The sequence below is a fragment of the Lynx canadensis genome, chromosome D1 (assembly GCF_007474595.2).
Source record: "Lynx canadensis isolate LIC74 chromosome D1, mLynCan4.pri.v2, whole genome shotgun sequence".
In the NCBI taxonomy this organism is placed as follows: Eukaryota; Metazoa; Chordata; class Mammalia; order Carnivora; family Felidae; genus Lynx; species Lynx canadensis.
This window is the reverse complement of record NC_044312.2, coordinates 10,074,052-10,099,511: the sequence shown is the minus strand read 5'-3', so window position 1 is coordinate 10,099,511 and position 25,460 is coordinate 10,074,052. Positions and strand designations below refer to the sequence as shown.

At 39.0% G+C, this 25,460-nt stretch overlaps 2 protein-coding genes across 8 annotated transcripts in view; one reads left to right on the top strand and one right to left on the bottom strand.

Moving 5' to 3' along the window:
• LOC115524573 (testis-expressed protein 12) overlaps window positions 1-2,430 on the bottom strand; it is a 50,521-nt gene extending 48,091 nt beyond the window's left edge. The window contains exons 1-3 of one of the 6 annotated variants that reach the window (XM_030330959.1): window positions 1,859-2,008; window positions 980-1,058; window positions 80-191 (exon numbers count right to left, since the gene is read on the bottom strand). In XM_030330959.1, coding sequence (XP_030186819.1) covers window positions 80-191; window positions 980-1,042 — 175 coding nt within the window. In that variant the 5' untranslated portion in view covers window positions 1,043-1,058; window positions 1,859-2,008. The other 5 variants (XM_030330955.2, XM_030330957.1, XM_030330954.1 and 2 more) reach the window with 5 other exon arrangements.
• Window positions 2,431-6,052: 3,622 nt separating this feature from the next.
• On the top strand, window positions 6,053-23,981 carry IL18 (interleukin 18). 2 transcript variants are annotated; one of them, XM_030330968.2, is made up of 6 exons: window positions 6,053-6,219; window positions 15,044-15,127; window positions 15,950-15,961; window positions 19,367-19,501; window positions 20,320-20,453; window positions 23,613-23,981. In XM_030330968.2, the coding sequence occupies exons 2-6, from the start codon at window positions 15,052-15,054 to the stop codon at window positions 23,832-23,834; spliced, it is 579 nt and encodes a 192-aa protein (XP_030186828.1). In that variant the 5' UTR covers window positions 6,053-6,219; window positions 15,044-15,051; the 3' UTR covers window positions 23,835-23,981. The 2 variants fall into 2 exon arrangements, with proteins under 2 accessions (XP_030186828.1, XP_030186829.1); XM_030330969.1 differs by lacking the exon at window positions 6,053-6,219 and adding an exon at window positions 12,723-13,064.
• Window positions 23,982-25,460: the final 1,479 nt, after the last annotated feature.

Sequence of the window (25,460 nt, the reverse complement as noted above, 5' to 3'; positions counted from 1 at the left end):
AATCACCAAGTTATGAACTGTAACAAATTCTCTGTATTATAAAATCAATGTATAGAAATATAAGCATTTTATATATCACCATTCAAATCTTTCTCCAGGGATTCATCTTTATAAAATAGTCCAGAGCTTTCAGACAAAGAGGAATCTGATTTTCCAAGAGAGGACAGATGTGGACTATCTGGCATTTGAGGCTAATAGAAGAAAGTAAAGAAAATAGATAAACAGTCAACAAGATCCTTAGGACATATGCATTCTGCTGTCCAAAAAGGCAAATAAAACATCTTTCAGAAAAAAAAGCACACATGCTAGAAATTATATGTGCTCATGTCCTAATCAGCCATTTAAAATTTTATTATCAAGAAAACTTTTAGGCCTAACAAGCACCTTGTTCAACATACTAAATTTTACTTTGGTTTTACATTAGACTTTGATTATGGTTTTAATCCCTTGATGGAAAAAGTTTCCTGTATCTTGCACCGGTAGATATTCCCATAGCAATATAGTAAAACTTTCACTTAGACAATAGCCAAATGCTGGCAAAATTATGCAAGATTACATAATCTTTAAGGAAGCAAATAATGTTCCAAATGCAAACAGATCAACTGGCGGAGGTAGTAGTGAAGAAGAGCAGGATACAATGCTCTTAATTTAAAATATTAGCAACTATAGTACCTAGGTATCCTTATTATAGCAAAATACTTATGTAAAACCCAAGTATCACATATGCATGAACATGAACCCATTTCTGTCTCTACATCACGAATTATAACAAAGAAGTCTCCCAATAGTTTCTTGAAGGCCTATGCTAGTTAATGAAAAAAGCAGCTAGAGTCAACATAGTTCCTGCTGGGACAACCCCAGTCCTGGGAGTATGAAAACATTAAATTCCATTGATCAACAGAATTTTCTGAACTAGAAAATATTCGAGAAGTATAAAAAATAAAATCAAAGATTAAGGCTCCAGAAGCATATAGATTACCTCCAGCTCTCTTGGTCTCTTGCAATTTCTAGTATCAGGTTTTACAACTTGACTCGCCATCATATTCTGGAGGCAAGGGCTGCAAAGTTTAGAGGAATGCCAAATATAAGTACAAACTGCATGCTACAGCTTTTTTGAATCTTCCCCTTTCTTTCCAGTCCTGCTGATTTAATTTAGGCTGTCATTATCTGTCACTTATCTGAACAACTCAATTTCTCCCTTCCCTATCCCATCCCATCAACTGCTATTTGGGCCATCTTTCAAAACTCTGATTACCGTATTTCCTCAACTCAAAAACCTTCCCACTATTCATTGCTCCAGAACAAATTCAATTTCCATGGAATGGCATCCAAAGTCCTAGATCACCTGCAGCCAATCGATCGTTCCCATGATTTTCATCTACTCCCTCTACATAGGATCAGCCAAACTAGTCTCTTTGGCACTTCTGCCTTGTTTCTGCCAGAATTTAAGATTCTTCTACCTTCAAAAAAATCTTAACATTGAAATATATCTTATAGTTCATCTAATCCAATGTCATTTTTCACAGATGTGAAAACAGGGGCAGAGACCGTTGACCGAGTTCAAACAAGTAAAACTGAGCCAGACTAGAACCAACCTCCTGGTACCTGAGTGTCTACTGTCCTATCTTACCTTACTATAGCATCAAACTTTCCTTTTAAATTACTTCCCCATGAATTCTGAAGATCACTTCTCCAGGAATCTGAAAGATTACATTTAAACTAACGAAAAATGTAAACAACTACAACGGGAGAGTCTCTACATCTCAGGAGATGATACTCAACTATCAATTTACTTTGCTTTAAACTCTGGTCCTGGATAATTGAAATGAATGTTTGATTAGTCATATATCATACTCACATAAATAAGACACAAAGACAGCAACAACAAATAATAGAGAAAGATGTCCTTTTGGTAAATTCCCTACAGCGCTCCTACACTCCTTCCAGCACCTTTAGGCGTCAAGAGCTGTAACGATAATACGCAGACAATATTACGCATGCCCAGTAGCGCTCACTTTGCCTTGAGAAGTTCGAAAAGAGAAGCCAACGTGAAAGCCGTTCTCTTTTCCCTTCCCCTTTTTCTCTTCCCTTTTCCTTCTACACCTCTTCTCTGCTCTCCCAGAGTAACAGAATGTGCATATCGATGAAATGAAAACTTCTAGAGCTAGGTAACTGTGCCTCTGCAAAAACAAGTCCGTTTTTCTGTCAGAACCTAGGTCCCAGCGGACTCCACAGGGCTGCCCCAAGAGGCTGGAAGTGCTCCTGTGACAAACCCCACGATGCAATCCAATGCTCTGGTGCCCTAGACATTACACGGCACTGCCCCTGTGTCTTACGCAACTTCTCCTAGTCTTCTCTTTCTTCTCAACGCCCAGTGGGCCCCTCAGACCTTTTCACCTGCCTTTTTTTCTCACTTCCCTCCCCGCTGCCTTTCCTCCCTAGTTGTGTTTCAGACCCATTAACGTCCCCGAGAGGAAGCGCCCATCCTCTTACTGCGCTGTTTCACACTCTCAAAGGCGCATCCCTCCAGCCCCACCCCAAGCCTGGGCTACTACATGGCGTCCGCACCTTCTTCCTCAGCAAAAGCATGGGACTGAGGAGGCGCAGTGCGCGCGAGTGCGCATGCGAGTGCGCGGACTCCACGGCCTCCCAGCGGGCAGCGCAAGGGTCACGTGATGGACAGCGCAGCCGCCCTGGAGGCCAGCCCCGAGCCTGGCTAGGGGGTGTGGGGGCGAGGGGGCGGGGGGGGGGGGGACGGGGGCACAGGGCGGGGGCGGGGAAACTCTCGTGCACTTCACGAAGGGGTGGCTTTCTTCCATTGCTCTCCCGCTGTCCCTCTGGACTTGGAGTCTCTGAAATAAAAATCTACCCTTGCTTCCACGTGTGTATTTGGGGAAGGTGGGAAGAATCTGAGTCTAGTCTCTCAAGAAAGAACATGAATTTAGAATTGCCCAAGAGAGGCTGGGGTGTGTCTCACCTGCTTGGAATCTCAGTAAAGGAACATGGGACCCCTGACACTACTTTTCAAGTAAAAGTTACATCCTGTCCCAGGTGGCACGTTTGAAGGAGGGGTTTAAAGCTGAAATCCTGCTGGCTCTCGAGCGAAACTTCCAGACCCAGACCCTCCGTTCCTTCGCTTCCTTTTCTTTGGTGCAACCACACTTTCAGAATCACACCCTTTTGGAAGATTGCTTTCTTGATATGCTAGTAGGTTTAGTCAATATTTTGAAATATGATTTCAAAAAATTTTGTAACATACGTGGCCCATGTACTTGGAAGTTAGTCTCATGAGTGCTCTCATGTGGTGACTTTGACCTGCAATTTCAAAGATAGACATTCTAAAGTTATGCCCAGTTAGTTGATGTGGAAGGGGAAAAATATGACCTCATAAAACAAAGGTCAATAACCCCTAATAAATGCCAGTTACACACACTCACACCTTAGCGAACTATATGTAACTTAACATGGTTTTTCCGTTTGGCTTACCTAAATGTTAATTGTCATAAAGACTCGGGAGTTGTGTGTGTGTGTGTGTGTGTGTGTGTGTGTGTGTGTAATTTATCAGCTGTTTGTGAAAAAGCCATTCGTTTTAAGTAAGTTCCCAGAAAATAGGTACTCAGTTTGTTTAATTTGATTTGCTAATATTGTGAAATAGAAGTTACTTAATCGACTAGATGATTAGGGTGCAGTTTTTGACAGTCTTTTTGGAATCCCTATCACCGTCTGAGAACTGATAGCAATCTGTGTTGAAATTTTCCCCATGTGTGGTAAAATGAGGGGGGGAAAGTAATGAGTTTTTCATAAAGCCACAGCATTCACTTGAAAGAATTGTCCTTTAGTCTGATACATGTCCTTCCTAGTTTTCTTGGTGTTAAAATGGTCTGTCATAAAATAAAAATATAAAGACTTTTAAGATTTTTAATGCCCTTACTTGGCAAATTATAAAGTTGCCCACTCCTCTGCATTGTTAACATTATTGTCACTATTATTTTTAATAGCCTATTAAATCCAATTCCTTTTCTAGCCTTCACGTTGTATGGTATCTAAAGAGGTAGTTATCTAGTTCTTAAAGTACCTCCAGGAAAAATAATTCCACCTAATACATACATGTTTACACCAAATCAAGAGAACACCATGGACATTTTATTTTATTTTTAAAATATTATCTCCATTGGGGTGCCTGGGTAGCTCAGTCAGTTGAGCCTCTGACTCTTGATTTCTGCTCAGGTCATGATCTCACAGTCATGAGGTCAGGCTCCAGGCTGGGCATGCAGCCTACTTGGGTTTCTCTCTCTCCCTCTCCCCTGCTCACTCACTATCTCTCTAAGAAAAACAATAGTTATCTCTGTTGTAAAAACTAAATGAGTAAGAAATGAGAGTGTGTGGAAAGTTTTATAGTTGTCTAGTGCTTTATGGGCGCCTGTGTGGCTCAGTAGGGTAAGCGACCGACTCTTGATTTCAGCTCAGGTCCTGATCCCAGGGTTGTGTGATCGAGCCCCACATTGGGCTCTGTACTGAGTGTGGAGCCTGCTTAAGATTCTCTCTCTCCATCCCTCACTCCCTCTCTCTGCCTCCCTCCCTCACTCTCTCTCTCTCAAATAAAAATAAAAGGGGAAAAAAACGGTAAAATTTTCAAAGGGCTATCATCATCTCATTTTAATCTTTACAAATAATCTTACGAAGTAGGTAAGACATGAAGCCATCTGGGTTGCTCTGTATCAGGAAAAAAAAAAAGTTTATCCCAAAACTAAGAAAAGGGAAAATTGTGCACTTTACATCTTTACAGTTGGAGAAAAATCATTGGCGATGGGCCATTTAAAGTTAACTTGTTCGGGGGTGCCTGGGTGGCTCAGCCGGTTAAGCATCCAACTTCGCCTCAGGTCATGATCTCACGGTTCAAGGGTTTGAGCCCCGCCTCTGGCTGTGTGCTGACAGCTCAGAGCCTGGAGCCTGCTTCATATTCTGTGTCTCCCTCTCTGTCGCTCCCCCACTCATGCTCTGTCTGTCTCTGTCTCTCAAAAATGAATAAACGTTAAAAAAAATTTTCTAATAAAAATAAAAATAATAAAATTAACTTGTTTGGTGCTCTGCTTCTGATCATTCTTTGACTCTATTTCATGCTTTCATATTAATTAGCTATATGGAACACTACAGTTGGAGGATGGAAATCTGTTACTTCAATTTCAACCATGTGTGTATTCTTACCATATATTTCCTAAATGCATGATTTTTCTTTTTCTAGTAGTCTCTGCACCAAGCACCTCTGACCATCTCACCACAGACTTCCTTTGTAATCACTGCGGTGGACATGATGTTTTTATAACATTGTAAAATGAAAACCCTATTTTGTTAAAAAAAAAAAAAAAAAAAGTAAACCAAACTCAACTAGCTGCTTATGGAAGCATTTGATTCCTAACTCTAGAACACCTCTGTTTCCATATAGGCTCTATACTGGCCAAAAAAGCAGAAACCAAAAGTCACTTTGCTACTTTCCTTGCTAGCACGGTAATACCCTTTGGCACGTGTTCAAGAAAAAATTGTCCGGGGAATTTTGTTTCTGCTAATTATTTTCAAGGCTGTGATATCTTACTCTGCTTTTTTAAAATTACATTTCAGGTGCTATTATTACATTATAGGGATTATTCTAATAGGGCTGATTATTCAGCACCACAAGATAAGGGAAAAGTTTTGTGCTAAAGTGTGAATAGAAAATCTCAAAACAGAGAGAGATTAATGTGAGAAAAGATGCTTCTAATTGACCAAGCAGTTGCTTTTTTAAAAGGGCTTGAAAGTACAGTACTTCTGAGAGAAAGGCACAAGATTTGGAAGGGCCAGAACTCCAACTTTTACAGCAGAAATGATCTCATTAAAATAGTGATTTTACATTAAAAGAAGTACGCAAATTCTCTGACTTTATTTCCAGTTCTACTGCCCTTGGAAAGAGCCCACATTTGAAGGCGGGTTCAAGGCGTGCCAGAACAGTCTCCTCCCTCCACCTCCTTCCTCCTTTCTCCCAATCGCTGGGTCTCCTCCTCCCCCAGACGGCTATAGATCAGATGACCAGCAAGCTCTGCTTTCCAATGCTTTCTGCATTCCTGGCTGCCAGCTTCAGCTGCTAAAGGGGCTGCTGCCACCTTCTGCCATCTACACAGCTCAGGAAAAGAAAGGGACCTCAAACCTTCCAGATCCCTTCCTCTCCCAGGAAACTACTGAGCACAGGTAAGAAATATCATTCCTTTTTATTTAGAAATGAGACATGGTTTTAAAAGGAAATCAACTAGAAAAGTGATTGAGACGAATTGAGGTCCTCTGACATCACTATGATGGGCAATCTGTAACAACATAGGGAACACAGCAAAGTCAGAGTGGAAACTTTTTCTTTTAACCAACGTTGGAGAGTATCACTTTTGAGCAAACGTTTCCAAACTTTTTGGTCCTGTGACCTCTTTACATTCCTAAAAATCATTGAGGACCCTCAAAAATGTTTGTTTCCCTAGGTTACTTGACTGTATTGTTGTCATTTACTGTACTAGAAATTCAACTTGTTTCAAAATAACAGTAAGCACATCACAGGCCAGCATAAAAAAACATTTTTAATTATAAATAACCATACATTTTTAAAAATCTGTGAAGAGTGACATTGTTTTTCATGTTTATGAATCTCTGGCTTAATGGAAGACAGTTGTGTTTCTATCTGCTTCTGCATTTAATCTATGTGATATTGCCCAGAATGTAAGCTCTGGTAAACTGTGGTGTATACACATGAGAGAATGAGGGTGAAAAAGACAAATTACAGCTCGTTATTATTATGAAAATAGCTTTGACCTCAAGAGCCCCTTAAGAATTGCTGCTTTAGAACAATAAAATAAGTAAGCTTCTCTTCAACGGGAGTCTCAACTCTGAATCCATGATTCTAAAAGCAAACAAAAAATTTTTGCCAAAGGTTGATCCTCTTGATAGAATCTGCATCAGCACCCTTAGCTGGGCTATAGTTGGACGAAATTATAACATTCCCCAGGAGAATCTTATTTCACAATAAGGCAAGGGCTAAATTAATACCTCTATTTTGAAGTACTAATAAGAAAAATTAGGACTCCCTTAAACTCCTCTTTTCTTTTTGTCTATATCCAGCTATTTCAAGTTCTTTTAAATCTTCCTCCATAGTATCTTTTTTAACCTGGCTTGTTCATAATATCCCTACATGAATATTATGAATTCTTATGCAAATTTGTACATGAATTCTTAGAGTAGTGCCAGCGCCTGTCTCTTATCTTTTTCAAAATGCACTTGCTGGCTCAGTAACTTGCATTCCTATTGCCTATGAGATTAAATTCACATTTTTCTGGGGCACCTGGCTGGCTCACCAGGAAGAGCATGCAACTCTGGATCTTGGGGTCATGAGTTTGAGCCACACGTTGGGTGTAGAGATTACTAAGAAAAATAAATAAACTTAAAAATAAATAAATAAATAAGATCACATTCTTCTAGTGACTTCCAAAGCCCTCTCTAACCCCACCCCACCCTGAGTTCACTGCAGGACAGCAGGAGTGTTCCACCACAGTCCAAAAAAATGGCTCCATTCATGAAGTCCATCCTCCATCACAACACTGTTTTAATGATCATATAAATGCTCTTCCATGTCCTTTCCCATCTATTTAAATCGTAAGCATTCTTTAAGGTTAAATTCGATTTTCCTTTTCACACGAGGCCATTCCAACTACATCAGTTCCACTCTGGATTTTTCCTTTGAGTCTGTATTTAGCTGTTGATTATATGCGCACCTATTATCATTATATTGCGCCTATTATCAGACACCTATTATTTACCTAAATTTTTACCTAGGTCTTCCTCCATCCCACCTCTGCCACATCTACATACAGACATTCATGGAATGGCAACATTTTCAAGAATTAAATGATTTCTAGAACTGAATAGTTAGATTTTCATCTTGCTGCTACCAAGATGACTAAGTACCTGATTTTAGGGAATTAGGTAATATGCTTCCTCATTTCATCCGGTGTCTGTCTATGCCACAGAATTGAAATCCACAGCAAGGATAAACATGATTGCTTTTCAAATTCAAATTGCTTTTCAAACATTCTAATAATATGGGTTTTTTTTTTAATATAATTTATTGTCAAGTTGGCTAACATACCGTGTGTAAAGTGTGCTCTTGGTTTTTGGGGTAGATTCCCATGGTTCGTCACTTACATACAACACCCAGTGCTCATCCCAACAAGTGCCCTCCTCAATGCCCATCACTCATTTTCCCCTCTCCCTGCCCCCCCCCATCCACCCTCAATTTTTTCTCTGTATTTAAGATTCTTTTATGGTTTGCCTCCCTCCCTCTCTGTTTGTAACTGTTTTTTCCACTTCCCTGCTCCCATGGTCTTCTGTTAAGTTTCTAAGATCCACATATGAGTGAAAACATATGATATCTGTCCTTCTCAGACTGGCTTATGTCACTCAGCATGATGCCTTCCAGTTCCATCCACGTTGCTGCAAATGGCATGATTTCATTCGTTCTCATTGCCAAGTAGTATTCCTCCAACAGTATGTTTTTAAACTCCTCTATGGCTGAAATACGTATTCAATCAATACGTGTTATGTTAGAGTTATGAGGAAGTGGTTATGAGGGCATTTGCCACATATAAATGGTTCTCTCCTTGCAGCCTTAGCTAAAATCTAGAATTACAGAATACTGGAGCTGGATAACACCTGTAATATTAACCATGCAACTTCCTCTTTGTCCAAATGAGGAAACCGAGACCATCAAAATTAAGTGACTTGCCCCAGACAAGATTGTGAAGCATGTGACCTCATGTCCATCATGATTTTCTACCATTCACTAGCTTGTGGCTAGTCTCCAAGGCTTGTATAACAAAAACTGTTTTTGTTTGAAAGAACCAATTGCCACTTGCATATTCCTGGGAGTATCGTTCTGAGGTGGTTTGTAACTTTAGATGAAAAAAAGTCAATAATCTGAGAATTTTAGATGAAATATTCAAAGCATATTTATCCAGTGGGAACTACAATTTTCACAGACTGGAGTTAAGAAAGCAAAGGGACACAGATGAGACTGGAAAAGAGGGAAGTTGAGGGGAGGAATAGAAGGGTTATTTGTAGATATACTGAGATCTCACAAGAAGAGTGGTAAGAAAATAATTCAAAATAAGCACTTGAAGTAAAAAAGAAACCACCAAGGGGGGGGGGGGGCGGGAAAGAAGAGGGAGAATATTGGAGAAGTTACTCTGTTTTTTTTTAAATATGTTTCAAGTGTTCCTAATATTCCTTCTCTTTCTCATTGGCTTTCAGATGGAGTGAAGGTTTTAAGATAGAAAAAAATTCTACCAGTTCCTTTACACACTGTTGTCACGGCAACAAGGTGTATCATAGCAGACATTTATTCCTTTAACATTGATTGAGCCCCTGCTGTATATAAACTTCTTTCCAGATGTGGAAGATTCAAGAAGAAAGGGACAATTCATCTTAAAGAAACTCAGATTGAAGCTGGGCAGACCTATTTGTAATCAAAATAATCTCATTCAGTGTAGTAAGATGTATTTGAGAAGCATAAGCGGGGGTAGGTGTAGGGGGGCACTGGTGAGAGAATGATTAGGTAGGAATGGAGGAGTAAGGGAGGTCTTCACAGAGAAAATGTTTGAGCTGGGCCTGAAAAGGTGAAGAACCAAGGGTCTAGCAGGCAACGAAAACAGGGAAGTTACTGCCTGGCAGGGGAAATGTCGCTGGCAACAGTATGGAGCCGGGAGAGTCTGGAAGCCAGAAAATCTCTAAAGAGAAGATGCCAGAAGTGATGAGGGCTGGACTTAAAACAATGCTGGTGGAGATGGAGAGGAGACGCCAAATTCTAGAGACATTTCTGAGTTATAACCTACAGTATTTGTGAGGCAGGTTAGACAAAGGAGTGGAGGACTCCCGGGTTTCCGTTGCAGACAGGTTATTTGGGCATGTTTTAGAAAGTAATTCATTAGTATACCCTACAGCTGGAACTGTGGGTCTGGAGCCAGAAACTGAAAATTGCAAGTTATAGAAACTACCACCCTCTCTCTTCACTTTATGGCCTGAGTCCCTAAAAAAATAGTTTCTATTTGCTGTCTTACTTTTTCCCCACCCCATTCTGCCCTAGATCTTTGTCAACGGGCTTCTGTTCCCTCACATTCCCCAAACTGTTCTACCGACACCAGACCTTCCTAACTTGCCACATTCGATAAACAAGTTTGAGCTTGTACCTAAGCAGTTCCTCCTTAAAGCTCCTTTCTCCCTTGTCTTCTGTGACACTTCTCTCTTAGATTTACAAAACTGAACTAATTATTTTCCACTTGGCCTGTCATTCTCTTTTTTCTTAGTTATAATGAGGTAACCACTCAACAAGTTGCCCAAGCCAGCAACTTTGAAGTCACCCGAAGTTCCTCCTTCTTCCATTTGATCTACAGCCAATTAGCTAAAAACCAATCCTGATATTTCATCTCTCTTGAATCCATCCAGTGCTTTTGTCCCCACAGTCGCTACCTTACTTAGTTTATAGCTTCATCAACTGTTACCTTAACTGTTAAAATTACTTCTGAGGTTGTTTTCTGGCCTCTGTTCAGTCTTGCCCCATCAAATCCATCCTCTACACAGCTGCCAGGGTGAACTTTTCAAAACATAAATCTGACCATGTCTTTCTCCTACTTAAAGAGATTCAGTATTTTTTTTCAGAAAAACAGTTCAAACTCTTTAGCCTACTTAAGCAAGGCCTTTACAATCAGACTCTCCTTTACAAGTTTATGTCAAACTGAACTATTTTGCAAGTTGCATTTTATGTGAATTGAACTAGACAGAATCAAGAATAGAGAAATAACAGTCTCATTTTTCAAATTGTTTTTTTTTTTAAGTTTTATTTTATTTTGAGAGAGACAGAAACAGCACAAGTCAGGGAGGGGCAGAAAGAGAGGGAGAGAGAGAATCTCAAGCAGGCTCCAAGCTGCCAGCACAAAGCCCGATGCAGGGCCTGAACCCATGAAACCATGAGATCATGAACTGAGCTGAAACTGAGGGTCGGACACTTAACTGACTGAGCCACCCAGGTGCCCCATAATAGTCTCACTTTATGGGCAAAATGGAAATATGTGAACTCCTCCAAATTAGTTTATGTAGAATGACACAATTTCAAAGGTGGTAGGGCAAGTGAGTTGTGAGCTGTTAACACTCTTCCCACATTTAAGTGTCTCTCATACTTGACAATTACCTGCTTCCATGTTGGTATTATGTAAGCTAGGCTATTCTTGAGACATACAGGTTATTGTTATGCTATTTTTAAAATATTCACTACTGAGGCGCCTGGGTGGCTCAGTTGATTGAGCATCCGACTCCGGCTCAGGTCATGATCTCACAGTTCTTGAGTTCAAGACCTGCCTTGGGCTCTGTACTGACAGCTTAGAGTCTGGAGCCTCCTTCGGATTCTGTCTTCCTCTCTCTCTGCCCCTCCCCTCCTTGCACTCTCTCTCTCTCTCTCAAAAATAAATAAACATTTTTAAAACTTTAAATATTCACTACTATCATAATTTTAAATATTTTTATACCTGATAGTAATGTCATCAAAGCGCTGAGGGGTATTATTACTGCTTGTGCTGAAAAACACCTCCAAATAAATATTTTCCAAATAAGTTGGAAAAACAGTTAGATGTCAGAAAACAATGATAAAAAGGCCAAAGTACCACCACGATAGAATGTGTGGAGAGAGAGCACTATGCAAAGAATCGGCTATAGTGCTGAGAAAGTTGAAACAAAGAAAGAAAGCAAGAATACACTCCGGTTGTTGTAGATTTATGTCCTCCGAGGATACCTCTTTACTACTTTTGTATTTGTTCCCAAGGAAAAGTTAATCTTGAACTATCTGAGATCTTCAGAAATGCTTTCTTCCTACCCAATGGGACTGCATTTGCATTAACTGCAGGAAAAGTGATGAGGTTCCAAACAAGCAAGGTTCTGTCAGAATTCCCTGCTCCAGGCTTTTGCTCAGGTAGTTCCCTCTTTGTGGAAAGCTCTTCCCCTGGCCTTGTAAATGCCTGCCTCTCATATGTAGAACAAGCAGAGGGTTACTGGAGGGGGTGTGGGAGGGGGGATGAGCTACGTGGGTAAGGGGCATTAAGGAATCTACTCCTGAAATCATTGTTGCGCTATATGCTAACTAATTTGGATGTAAATTTAAAAAAAGAAAATTAATAAAAAAGAAAAGAAAATGCCTGCCTCTCTTTCAAGGCAGCTTGATTATCGCTTCCTCTAAGAAGTTTTCTTCCACACACCACCAGGCAGACAGAAAGGATCTCTTGTAAACCCAGCTCTGCACAGCGTTCATTGTACTATTTTGTAATTGTTGATATATTTGTCTCTCCCTAGACTCTGAGTAATTGCAGGGTAAGTATTGTGTTTTGTCAGCTTTCTAGCTCCATGCCTGATACGTAGTGCATGCTCAGTAATTACCTGATGAATGATTTCAAATATTGTGTAATATTATTCTTTTTAAGGTAGTAGTGTCCTCTAAATTAATTCACTCATTGACTAAATACTCATTGTAGTAAACACTAGTAATTTCATCCAATTCCATCCAATATACTATTTAGGGCTTTTCAAGTAAATTATTTTACAAAAATATGAATGCATTACATAACATTAAAGTTTGTAGAGAAGACCACCCTAGCCATTATTTCATATATATGAAATTATATATACATATATGCTTATATATTATATATCTATATAAATTTGATAACTATCCACATTTGTATATGTATAAGGAATTGAACCTAGATAAAACTGTTAAATAGCCACCAATTCACAAGTGTTTTGGGTTACCTTAATTTGGATTAAGGTTTTTAACTGGGTTTTAATTTCTGGCTTCTTCTACCATATATGTTTGGCCTCAGCAGACTATGCCAGAAAAAAATTTGAGTCACTTCTCTACTTATGAGCTTCGACTTAAATACTCCTCTATATACCAAGGACTACTGTGAAGCAGCCACATGCCTTAGAGCCCAAACCATAATTACCCTCAAGAACCCAAGGTACTGCTGAACTCTGGAGTAGGGCCTCTTAATCATTTCTGTGGCATGGGCCCTCACAGACAATCTGGTGAAGTTTGTGGACCCCTTCACAAAATAATGTGTTTACGTGGATAACATTTAGTACTTAATTGCTCAGTAGGTTAAGCATTCAACTTCAGCTCAGGTCATGATCTCATGGTTAGTGAGCTGAAGCCCCATGTCGGGCTCTATGCTGACAGTTCAGAGCCTGCTTCGGATTCTGTGTCTCCCTCTCTCTGCCCCTCCCTCACTCATGCTCTGTCTCTCTCTCTTTCTCTCAAAAACAAATAAATATCTAAAAAATTATCTTAAATACTTAGGCTTACAAAGGAAACTTATTATATTAAATTGAGTTATCAAAAAAGGGTTTTTTAACAAATTTTGATATAGTATATATATGCCTCTTTATCAAGACATAAATAACAAAATTTGGGGCACTTGGGTGGCTCAGTCAGTTTTGAACATTGGCTTCAGCTCAGGTCGTGATCTCACGGTTCGGGAGTTCAAGCCCCATTGGGCTCTCTTTCTCTGCTGTCAGCACAGAGCCTGCTTTGGATCCTCTCTCTCCCTCTTTCTCTGCCCCTCCTCACCTTACGCATGTGCATGCGCTTTCTCTCTCTCTCAAAAATAAATAAACATTAAAAAAATTTTTTGCAAACAAACATGCAAACAAACAAACCCAAAATCTACTGGTGGGACTAATAACTTCTGTATATTTCAAAGTAGTAAGGAGTTTAAACCCTATTTCAAGATCTCTACAACAATTATAACACAATAGGAAATATGTGTTTCCATTACTGACATCAGAGATACTGCTAATAATACATACTGTGGTTTCCTACACGACCATAAGGGGAGGAACTGCTAAATTTCAGTTAGAAGTTGGTGAAAATAGGGGCACCTAGCTGGCTCAGTTGGTTAAGTGTCCGACTTCACTTCGGGTCATGATCTTGAGGTCCATGAGCTTGAGCCCTGTGTTGGACTCTGCTGACAGCTCAGAGCCTGAAGCCTGCTTCAGATTCTGGGTCTCTGTTTCTCTCTGCCCCTCCCCTGCTCACACCCTGTCTCTCTTTCTCTCTCACAAAAATAAATAAACATTAAAAAAAAATTTTTAGAAGTTGGTGAAAATAAATGTAATTTTTTATTTGTAATATGTAATTTTTTCCTATCTAAGTTTACAAATTTCTCAGGTATAGAAACGCTTCTTCATAGACAAAGGTCTAGAAGGATACACACAATATTGGGGTGGGGTGGAATAGGGTGGGGCAGAGGAGAAAAGCAAAAAGAAGAAGTTTTAACATGTTTAAGTCCTGTATTATTTGGGTTTTATTTTTTTATTTTTTACAGAAACACTGTATTTATGTATTACTTGTGTAAAAAGCATAGTATAACCCAAACTCCAGACCAAAAGCTATGGCTGCTCAAGGAGAAAAAGGGCCATCAGATGCCAGAGCGCTGTGGCGTCCTCACACACTGCCCTTACTCCCAGGCAGAAACACTACTTTTATCATTGTCTCACTTTTGGCACTTTCACAATGAAGTCACAAAGCTTCAGTCTCCCATGCACATGAACCCATTGGTTGTAAGACAGACATAGAACCAATCCATAGTTAAATGACAAGCATCGTATATGTATATTGATGATATATTTCCTCCAAGATACTAGGACAATATTTCAGTTCAGTAGTGGGCCACTTATCCACCCTTTATAATACTGTCATATGAGAAGATGCTTTCTAGATTCCAAACATATGTTGGTTTACAAGAGAACATTTGAACACGTGTATTCATAAGGTGAAGACCCAAGTGTTTATTAAATATCCAAAGTGTTCATCAGCATACTGGGTGATACACTGACTTCTGAGTTTGGAGGTAATAGAAGGCAGTAAGTAGAAAAATATTTTTGGGGTGGAAATGGAAAAACCACTACATTTTCACAAATGACTCTTTGCTTTCATTAGGAATAAAGATGACTGCTATACCAGTAGATGATTGCATCAACTTTGTGGGAATGAAATTTATTGACAATACACTTTACTTTGTAGGTAAGTCTAAAGCAATAGGCCAGATAAGGATTCAGATAAATGTATTCAGCTAGAAAAGATGTTGTGAGATAAACCATTGAGCACCTCTTTTTTTGTCACCAAATTCTGTTGTAATACCGGTGACCCTCTTTTCTGGAAAAGAATAAAAAATACTGGGCCTCTAGAAATTAACCACAATATGTCCAACGTCCTAGCACCTTGTCTCACCACATGTCCTGTCACTTTAGCTAGCAGAAGCCAACCCATAAGATCGCTGCAGGTGCACATGATGAAATCTCACAAAATTGGGTACACTCAGGGAATATAATTTCCTGCAACAAACTGGCAAATCATATAACAAATACCTTAAATCTGGAGTTCTGTGAGTAGATTATGCCAGTTTATGTAAACAAACTTGACAAATAAAAACAGATTCTAATGATTCATCTTCTGTGAGCAGCTTGGCTCCATTTGAAAGTTTGGCTTCATTTGAAAGATTCACAGAAAGTCCCTAGGTGACTTTCCATTGAAACCATAAACTTAAGAGTAATCTATCACTTTACAAAATTTCCTTTTAAGTAAAAATTTAAATTTGTGAACTCTGGATTTGGGTTTTATATCTAATTTAACTGAGACCACACTAAGTCTAATGAGCTCCATTTTATGTGACCTCTGGCATGATTGTATAATATTTCTGATGGAGGCCCACAAAGGCCATCACTGGTTAGTTAGTGGTTAAACACTGGGGAGTGACAGACGAGTTATAAAATGGTAGGGTAAGAGGAGATTCCGAATTGAAATATAGAGTTTAACATATTTTGTTTCTCTTTTTTTCCCCTTTAGCTGACAGTGATGGTAAAGTATAAATTTATTTCTCTTTCTTTGCAAAATCAGTAGCTACTTGAGTAAGCACCTCTCAGACACATCCATATCCCCATTCTCAGCTGAGAGAAACTGGTACTAGGCCATTTGAGAAGCTAATCTTCCCTCAAAGGAATGTGGACTCAAAAGAACAGCCTTGGAATAAAGATGACCATAAGGGATACAGAGAAGAACCGCTAGCAAAATATGCTTCTCTCTACACCTTAGAAACTTCTCTAGCTCTTAGAATCTACAAAATAGACTTCGCTTATTACAGAGATTCTAAGATTATGAGGAGGTCATGGATTCTCTGGAGGAAAAGGGGATTGAAGCAAGAGAATTGTCCAAAATCAAGGAAACCTTCCTTTAACCCTCTCTCTCAGAAATGTTTTGGGAAGAAGCCTGGGAGGCTCCCAGGTGGCAGAGGATTCTGGAAATAGAGGAGACAGGAGAGGGTAGAGCAGGCAGAATTATGAAGCTGAGCCATTATGTCTTATTAAGATGTGGATGTACCCAGTTCTTGTCCTTCTGGCATTCAGGTAGGACCATGCCATGTCTGGCCTATGATCCTCTAAAAGACCCCAGATTATTAGAGGCCATGAGTTTCTCATACTTTTCCTTAAAAGTAACACTTTTCCCATTCTTAAGGTGATCCTTACTGTACTTGAAATAGAAAGTATCAACTTTAAAAAAAATACTATTTTCACATGTCTTTTTCCCCCCAGCTTTACTGAAATATAATTGACCTATAACTCCTCATGTTTCTTAAAGATTGCCTTGCTCTCCATTTATTTAATTCAGTAAATATTGGTATCTGTATCTCAGGTGCTATGTCAAGCAGTAGGATACAGTGGTGAGCAAAACATGGTTCCTACAGGGAGAAGCAGGCCCATGAGGAAGACAATTGGAATATAGTATGTTAAGTGTTACAAAGACACAGGATGCTATGGGAGCACATGGAAGAGGCACCTAATTCAGTCCAGTAGATTCTGGGAGGGCACTTTGAAGGAGGGACAGATTTAAAGAGTGAATAGGGGTTAGTGAAGAGAAGGTATTGTGGGCAGGGAGAAGACAGCATGCACAGGCCAAGATATGAAAGAAAGCATGGCATGTCTGAGGAATTAAAAGTAATTCAGAATGGGAGTAGGATAATGAAGAGAGAAGAAGGATAAACAGGGTGCAGATAAAGAAGCTTCCTTTATTCCAAGATAGGGAATTTAGACCTTATCTTTGGGATAATGGGGATTCAGAAAGCATAATATGTACGACCTGGGATACAGATCAATTTGCTGCAACAAAGAAACCCAAAAATATAGTAAGAGAAAATGCTTCCGTAAAATACAAGTCCAAGTTGGTAGTTCGTGATGATGGTGGGATCTCAAGTTTCTTCTCTCCTGCTATTCCAGTATCCCTAAGTTGTTGAACTCATTCACATACTTGAAAATCATTACCATACTTCCTAGGTCCATGTCCCAGCTAGCAAGAAAGGGTTCAAAATAAGAGGAAGACAGCCCCATTCCTTTTAAAGTCTCTGCTTGGAAGTTGTACACATCAACTCCACTCATATTCCATTCATTAGAATTTAGTCACCTGGTGATATCAACTGCAAGGGAATCTGGAAAATATAATTTTTATTCTAGGTGGCTATGTGCCCCATTAAAAATCAGAGATAACATGCTCATATCTCTGAATTTTAACTTTAATTAAAATTGAATTTTAATTCCTCCTGGCTTCAGTATAAAGAATTGATGTGGGGACAAAAAAAAGGGGGGGGGGAGATGCCAATTAAGAGGCTATTACTGCAGTCCCTGTAAGAAATGATGGTGACATGAATTAAGGTAGGCACAGTGGATGCCAATGAAGAGCTGTGCATGGATTTTAGAAATACTTAAAAGAATCAAGAGGACACAGTTGGGGCTGGATTTCGAAGGGGATGGAAAGAAAGACCGAGAAGATAATGCCTACATTTTTGCACTTAGCCAATTTGTACCGTTCAGTTAAATAGGAAACACAAGAGGAAAATCAGGGTAATGAGGAATGTGGAGCAAAGAGGAAGACATAAATTTAGTTTTAGATCTTATCTGTGGGACATCCTAGTGGAAATGTCCAGTGGACTCTTGGACATAAAGTTCTTAGATCCGGATGAAAATGTGGACTGGATATATAAATTCTTTTAACATTTATTCATTTTTGAGAGACAGAGAGAGACAGAGCACGAGTGTGGGAGGGGTGGAGAGAGAGGGAGACACAGAATCAGAAGCAGGCTCCAGGTTCTCAGCTGTCAGCACAGAGCCTGAGGCAGAGCTTGAACTCACAAACTATGATCATAAATACAAGTAATCCAGGAAGTAGAATGACTGGGTTGACAGAAAAAAGGGGATGATTGGTAAATCAAGGTTTCAGTAGAAGATACATGCAAAACACAGATGGAGTTAGCCCTAGACACGAGAAGGAGCACCTTTTCCACATTTTCCCCCTGGGACAAGAAGGGGGGGGGGTAGAAGAAATTAACCGGTGGTGCCACAGTTATGTTTGTAAGTGGAGAGGCAGGAAATCATTTGCAGAAAGTGAAAGCAGAGGTCACAATGTAGAGATCCTTAGGAGATAGGAGAAGATTTAGAATCACAGCTCTGTACCACGGAGGATTGCTGAGCTATAACAGAAAGGAAGTATTGACAATTGGTGAACTGGGAATGTGCCAATTTGTACATTTGTATAATTGCTTGGCAGCAACCCTCAGCAGCCAGTCTTGGGGTTTTGTAGTAAAAGGACAAATAAATTCAGGATTTAAGACACTGGCAAAGGATAGATTAAATGATGAGCTGTGAGGCCCAGGCTTCATAGAGAAGAAAGGGAAGACAGGAAAAGGTTAGACAGAAAATGTTAAGAGGCAGGAGGACTCTAAACATAGAGGAAAAGCTTAAGAAAGCTAAAAGGATGGGAGATTGTGGTTTGAAAATAGGGTATTTGAATTTAAGACCATAGAAGTAGGGGCGCCTGGGTAGCTCAGTCGGTTAAGAGTCCGACTTCAGCTCAGGTCATGATCTCACGGATTCATGAGTTCAAGCCCCATGTCGGGTTCTGTCTGGAGCCTGCTCTAGATTATGTCTCTCCCTCTCTCTCTGCTCCTTCCCATTCACACTCTGTCTCTCTTTCTCAAAAATAAATAAACTTAAAAAAAAAAGACTATATGAGTAGAGTAGTGATAAAAAGGTGATAATAAGAATCAGGGTGCGCTCTTGGAAGTGGGTTAAAAAACACTGTGCAACTTTGTCCTACCATCTTCTACACCAGAAGATTATGATTAGCAGTTATTGAAAACTGAAATATATAGAATGATTATTTGTAATTTGGGAAGAAAAAAACATATTCTTTAATGAGATTTAATGTGCATTGTAGAAAACCTGGAAACAGATTACTTTGGCAAGCTTGAACATAAACTCTCAATCTTACGAAACTTGAACGACCAAGTTCTCTTCATTAACCAGGGAGATCAACCTGTGTTTGAGGATATGCCTGATTCTGACTGTACAGGTATTTTTTTAAATATATATTTGTAACATAAAAATGACAAGCTTACTTCTTCCCATTCCAGTTAACTACCTATGTTTTTCTAGGATAGACCTAATCCTCAGATGAAAAATCACAGGAGTAGTAATAATTTCACACACAAAAAACTTGATAAGGTCCACATTTTTTAGTTGGGGTGAAAAATTGATGCAACAAAGATATTGCTAGGGGTCAAGCTATTCTGAGCCTATATGAGGGTCGCCAATCCCTTCACTATAATTGCACTAAGTCTACAGAATCTCCATATGGACCTTAATCGCTGTTGGTTATAGCTAAATTGCTGACGGAATTTTCAAAAATCAAAATCAAAAATAAATACACAAGCATTTGGAGTGAGTCTGTCTTCCACCAGAAATTTAGAATGCCTTACAAAGGAATCTGTTTACTGTGCCTTCCAAGGTTTGAATTCCAAATATCAGAATTTAGGCAGAGTTGAAACAGTGAATGTGCACTTTGGGGAAAAAAAAAAAACCTAAATTTTTACCATAACAGATAGATTTTCAATATTCTATTTAACATTTAAAGGTTAAAAACAATCTTTTAGAATTCATAGTATCTCTAAAACACTCAAAAAGTTGCTGTATTTGTATTATAATACATATGATGAATGTGTTTTAAAGAATGTGAGCATGCCCATGTAAAGTCTCCTGCTAAATGGCTGAATCTCAGAGTACAGAAATGGTGATGGGTTTGTTAAGGATTATCCCTAGGCTAATTTCCATAAATGGTGATTTGTAAAAATTCTTCTAACTAGGGTTCTTATTTATTAATGTTTATTTCAGATAATGCACCCCGGACTGAATTTATCATATATATGTATAAAGATAGCCTCACTAGAGGTCTGGCAGTAACCATCTCTGTGAATTATAAGACCATGTCTACTCTCTCCTGTGAGAACAAAATTATTTCCTTTAAGGTAAGGCTGAGCCTTAATTTGTTTTAGTCATATTTACGTGCAAAATTAAAAAACCCAAATATCCTCAGTCCAATCTTTTTTTTTTCAAGTGTATTTATTTATTTTGAAAGAGAGAGAGAGTGGGGGAGGAGCAGAGAGAATCCCAAGCAGGATCCACGCTGTCAGTGCAGAGCCCGGCTCGGGGCTTGATCTCACAAATCGTGAGATCATAACCTGAGCTGAAACCAAGAATTGGACACTTAACGGACTGAGTCAGCCAGGTACCCCAGAATTATATTTTCATGTGGCATTTTCCCCCTTCCCAAGTTGCCCCTTGGCATGTCTACTAAGGCCATACTCCTAACTTTCAGTAGAAAGTGATCTTGATAGCAGTTCTTTATTGGCAAATCCCCATTTAGCAAATCGTTCACGACATGGGATTCACCTTTGAAATTGTCAGTTTGTGAGCATCTCCAGACTGCTCTCATTGGGAGGAAAGTTTTCTGGGTCACTCTGTAGTTATAGTTAATGGTTGTTTATCTGATAATAATGGAACTAGGCAAATCCAGGTGTAGGGGAGGCTGAAGTTTACACAATTTGGGCAGCCCTTTTAAAGAAAGAGAATATAAAATCAACAAAGGCATAAAGTTGATGCTTTATTTAAAAAAAGAAGGGGACTTAAAAGAGACCTGTATAAGTGAGGGGCTCTGACATTTAAGCTTCATAGCAAATGTGCTTCTGGAAGGACTCAGTCAAGGGGCGGGAAGAGGGAAAGGAAGGTGTTAGGACCAGTTTTAGGTCATGCTCTTTAATCCCATTTTCCACCCATTAATAAGGATCTTAGCAGTGATTATAAATATAGACTAAGTTCTAGATAATAAGGCACAACTGGCTGCCATTATGTGCTCACCTTTCTGGGTTGCTTACTAGCTATAAAGTCCTAGTGCTTCTGGTTACCCCTGTTTTCCTTTGGGCAAGAACCTTCATGACACCAAGACGGATTTGTTTCAAGACCTTACTGTCAGTGTCTGTTTCTTGTATGTACATCCAGGCATGGTCAGGATTCTCTCAGACTTACTAACGCAACTGGGAGAGGACCAAAATAAGAGATGTTAGGTCAGGGGTGCCTGGGTGGCTCAGTCGGTTAAACGTCCCATTTTGGCTCAGGTCATGACCTCACAGTTGGTGGGTTCGAGCCCCATGTCAGGCTCTGTGCTGACAGCTCAGAGCCTAGAACCTGCTTCAGATTCTGTGTCTCTCTCCCTCTCTCTCTGCCCCTCCCCTGCTCATACTCTTTCTCTCTCTCTCTCTCTCTCTCTCTCTCTGTCTCTTTCAAAAATAAGTAAACATTTAAAAAAATTTTTTTAAGGTAAGAGATGTTAGGTCAAGCTTGCCTCTCCCTGGGTTCAGATTCAACCCCTCCTGATGTAATGATGCAAAGAATACCTTAGGCCCTTGGAGCACTCAAGTTTCACCAGGTAGGACTTTCCAAGTTGAGTGTTCCCCAAGGTCACTAGGATTGTTTCCACATCCATTTGTTGTGCATCTTCCCAATAAGGGCTACGAATAGTCAACACCAAAACTAAAGAAAGCTACTGCCCCAAGATTCCTTGCCTCTGTTCTGAAATGTAGCCTTGAACTAGTTAGAGATCACCTATTCTACCTATCCACATTTCCACCTTCAACTATAACTTTCTACACTAGGTTTGAACTAAAAGGTTTATTTGTCTTTAATATTTCTAGAGTTTTTGAAGTTTTAGGTAAGGATTATTTATCACTTATACATTAGATATTAGGTTGGTCCCAAACTGTCTCCCCTAGGTTGGGGTCTCTTCCTACATTCTGGTATATCGTAGACAGCCTCAGAAATATGTGCCAGTGGGTGAACTAGTTTATACTGTCATCAATTCAAGACCCTCACATGTTGATAAAGGAAAAAGGTCAAGAGTTATGACTATAAATTGCATAATGGATTGAGAAGTTTGGAGGTACTCCCAGGTTCTTTCAGGCCTCTTGAGAGGATGCTGGAATACTATTTTGGGTCTGGAGGTCTCTGCATCAATCCTTAGCTCATCTTTGCTACCAGGGGGTCAAAATTAAGTTCAAAATGTCTGTTGGCTCCAGGATTAATATGGAAAGAAACTTGGGTGGTCCTCACATTTTCTAGTCCATTCTGAAAAGTAGGTATGATGCACTAACAGGAAAAGTACAGGCAGTACTGTCACTTGGGGGACCGGCAGGATTACGGTTTCACATAATCTAGCTATTCTTGAGAAAACCCTCTTCTGTGGCTGAAAGATATAAGAATCAGCATTTGGTTTTCAGGGTAGGACCCAGCCAAATTCAGGATAGAAATTCAGGAACTACTATGGAACTGGAGTGCTTGGCAGAGGAAAAGTGCTGACTAAGCCAATAAGCAGGGCTATCCTAGAACCCAGGACCTAGCCCTAGTACAAGTAGTGGGTCTATTTATTTATTATTTATTTATTTAATATGAAATTTATTGTCAAATTAGTTTCCATACAACACCCAGTGCTCATCCCAAAAGATGCCCTCTTCAATACCCATCACCTACCCTACCCTCCCTCCCACCCCCCCATCAACCCTCAGTTTGTTCTCAGTTTTTAAGAGTCTCTTATGATTTGACTTTCTATTAGTGGGTCTATTTACAGCAAGTTTCAGTCCTAGGCTCCACTGAAGGAGGGACGAAGCTGAGATGCCTGCACTTTCTGCCTCTCTCACATTAGGCTCACAAACAAGAGCTAGCCTATGCCTAGGGGTGGAGGTCATCAATGTCTTTGGCTGTGAATGGTTGAAGAAAACAGGAATTGACATTAGCCTAAGAAGGTTGTGGTCTGTGCTGGAACTCTGCTTCATCTTGATCAGATATGGACTCCACTCAGGGGAGAGGAGAAAAGGAAGCTACCTGATGGTTAAATTGGGAGAAACTAGAGGCTTAAACCTGAATGTGCATTCAATGGTGGGAAAAGGCAGATTAAACAAGGAGAACAGATTAGGAATTAGGAAGGAAATAAAATCAATATTCTTATATTCAGAGGTTTGGGTTTTTTTTTTTCCTTGTACTTCTTTAGTTCTTTGCAGTAATGTACTTCAAAATAAACCACACATATTCAAATTGTTCATGTTCTTTAAAAATTAAGTATTTTTTTTCTTCTATAGGAAATGAGTCCTCCTGAGAGTATCAATGATGAAGGAAATGACATCATATTCTTTCAGAGAAGTGTTCCAGGACATGATGATAAGATACAATTTGAGTCTTCATTGTACAAGGGGTACTTTCTAGCTTGTGAAAAAGAGAAAGATCTTTTCAAACTCATTTTGAAAAAAAAGGATGAAAATGGGGATAAGTCCATAATGTTCACTGTTCAAAACAAGAATTAGATATTAAAATTGCATAATTTGAACCTTCTGAGTTTTTGTCTTTCAGAAAGGTTGTAAGACTTTGTGTCTATAATTGTAATAATGAAATAAAATGGATAATGGTCTTAAAAGATACCACTGAGAAATGAATAATAAGGTATCACAAAATTGAGTTGACTCTTCCTTATCCAGATAAATAAAATATTTGCATAACATTAAGAGAATGCATAGTTTCAAAACACATTCTACACTGTTAATTGGAACATAGATTATACTCAGTAGACATGCCTTAAATCTTTTGGGTTACTGGTCCTAAAGATGAAAGATACTGATAACTTGAACTTTCTAATTTTTTAAGAATATCATTAAAACCATCAAGATTTTGTAGAGATTTGACTAATTTCTACATTTCTTCCAAAGTCAGGTATCTTTCAAAGTCAGATTGATCCTGAATCCAACAGCATATACAAAGGATTATATATATTCTAAACAAGTGACATTCAACCCAGGAATGTAAAGATGGTTTAATATTATTAAATGAATTAATATAATATACCATATTAATAGAATAAAGTATAAAAACAACACAATCATCTCAGTAGAAGACAGTAAAAATTTTTAATTCCAATATAATTAACAAACAGTGTTATATTCATTTCAGGTATACAATCTAGCGATTCAACAATTCCATATATTATTCAGTGCCCTTCACAATAAGTGCACCCTTAATCCCCATCTCCTATTCCACCTCCCCTTTGGTAACCACCAGTGTGTTCTCTGTATTTAAGAGTCTTGGTTTGTTTGTTTTCTCTTTTTTTCTCTTTGTTCATTTGTTTTGTTTCTTAAATTCCACATATGAGTGAAATCATATGGTAGTTTTCTATGACTGACTTATTTCACTTAGCATTATGTCCTCTGATCCATCCATGCTGTCACAAATGGCAAGATTTCATTCTTTTTATGGCTGAGTAATATTCCATTGTATATAAACCCCACATCTTCATTATCCATTCATCTATTAGTGGACACTTGGGTTGCTTCCTTATTTTGGCTATTGTAAATAATACTGCAATAAAAATAGAGGTGCATATCTCTTTTTGAATTAGTGCTAATATCATACTTAATGGTGAAAAAATAATGCAAGAATATCAGCTCTTACAACTTCTATTCAACATCATACTGAAGATTCTAGCCTGTAAATCACGGGAAAAAGAAAGAAAAGGAAGTAAAACTGTCCAGATGTGCACAAACCATGATTTTCTATACAGAAGATCCTAAGGAATATGTACACATGCACAAAAACCCCTATTAAAATTAATAAGGGGGGGCGCCTGGGTGGCTCAGTTGGTTGAGCGTTCAACTTTGGCTTAGGTCATGATCTCACAGTCTGTGGGCTCAAGCCCCACATTGGGCTCTGTGCTGATGGCTCAGAGCCTGGACCCTGCTTCGAATTCTGTGTCTCCCTCTCTCACTGCCCCTCCCCTGCTTGTGCTCTCTCTTTCTCTCTCTCAAAAATAAATAAACATTAAAAAAAATTTTTTTAATTAAGTTGAGTAAGGTTTCAGACAATATTAATATACGAAAATAAATTTACTTCTATATATGAAAATGAACAATCAGAAAAAAATAAGAAAAACAATTCCATTC

Excerpts from the sequence above, each read along its gene's own strand:
- IL18 (XM_030330968.2), top strand. The coding sequence starts at position 15,052 with ATGACTGCTATACCAGTAGATGATTGCATCAACTTTGTGGGAATGAAA. Across the intron at positions 19,502-20,319 it reads GCCTGATTCTGACTGTACAG|ATAATGCACCCCGGACTGAA; the intron begins GTATTTTTTTAA and ends TGTTTATTTCAG. Across the intron at positions 20,454-23,612 it reads ACAAAATTATTTCCTTTAAG|GAAATGAGTCCTCCTGAGAG; the intron begins GTAAGGCTGAGC and ends TTTCTTCTATAG.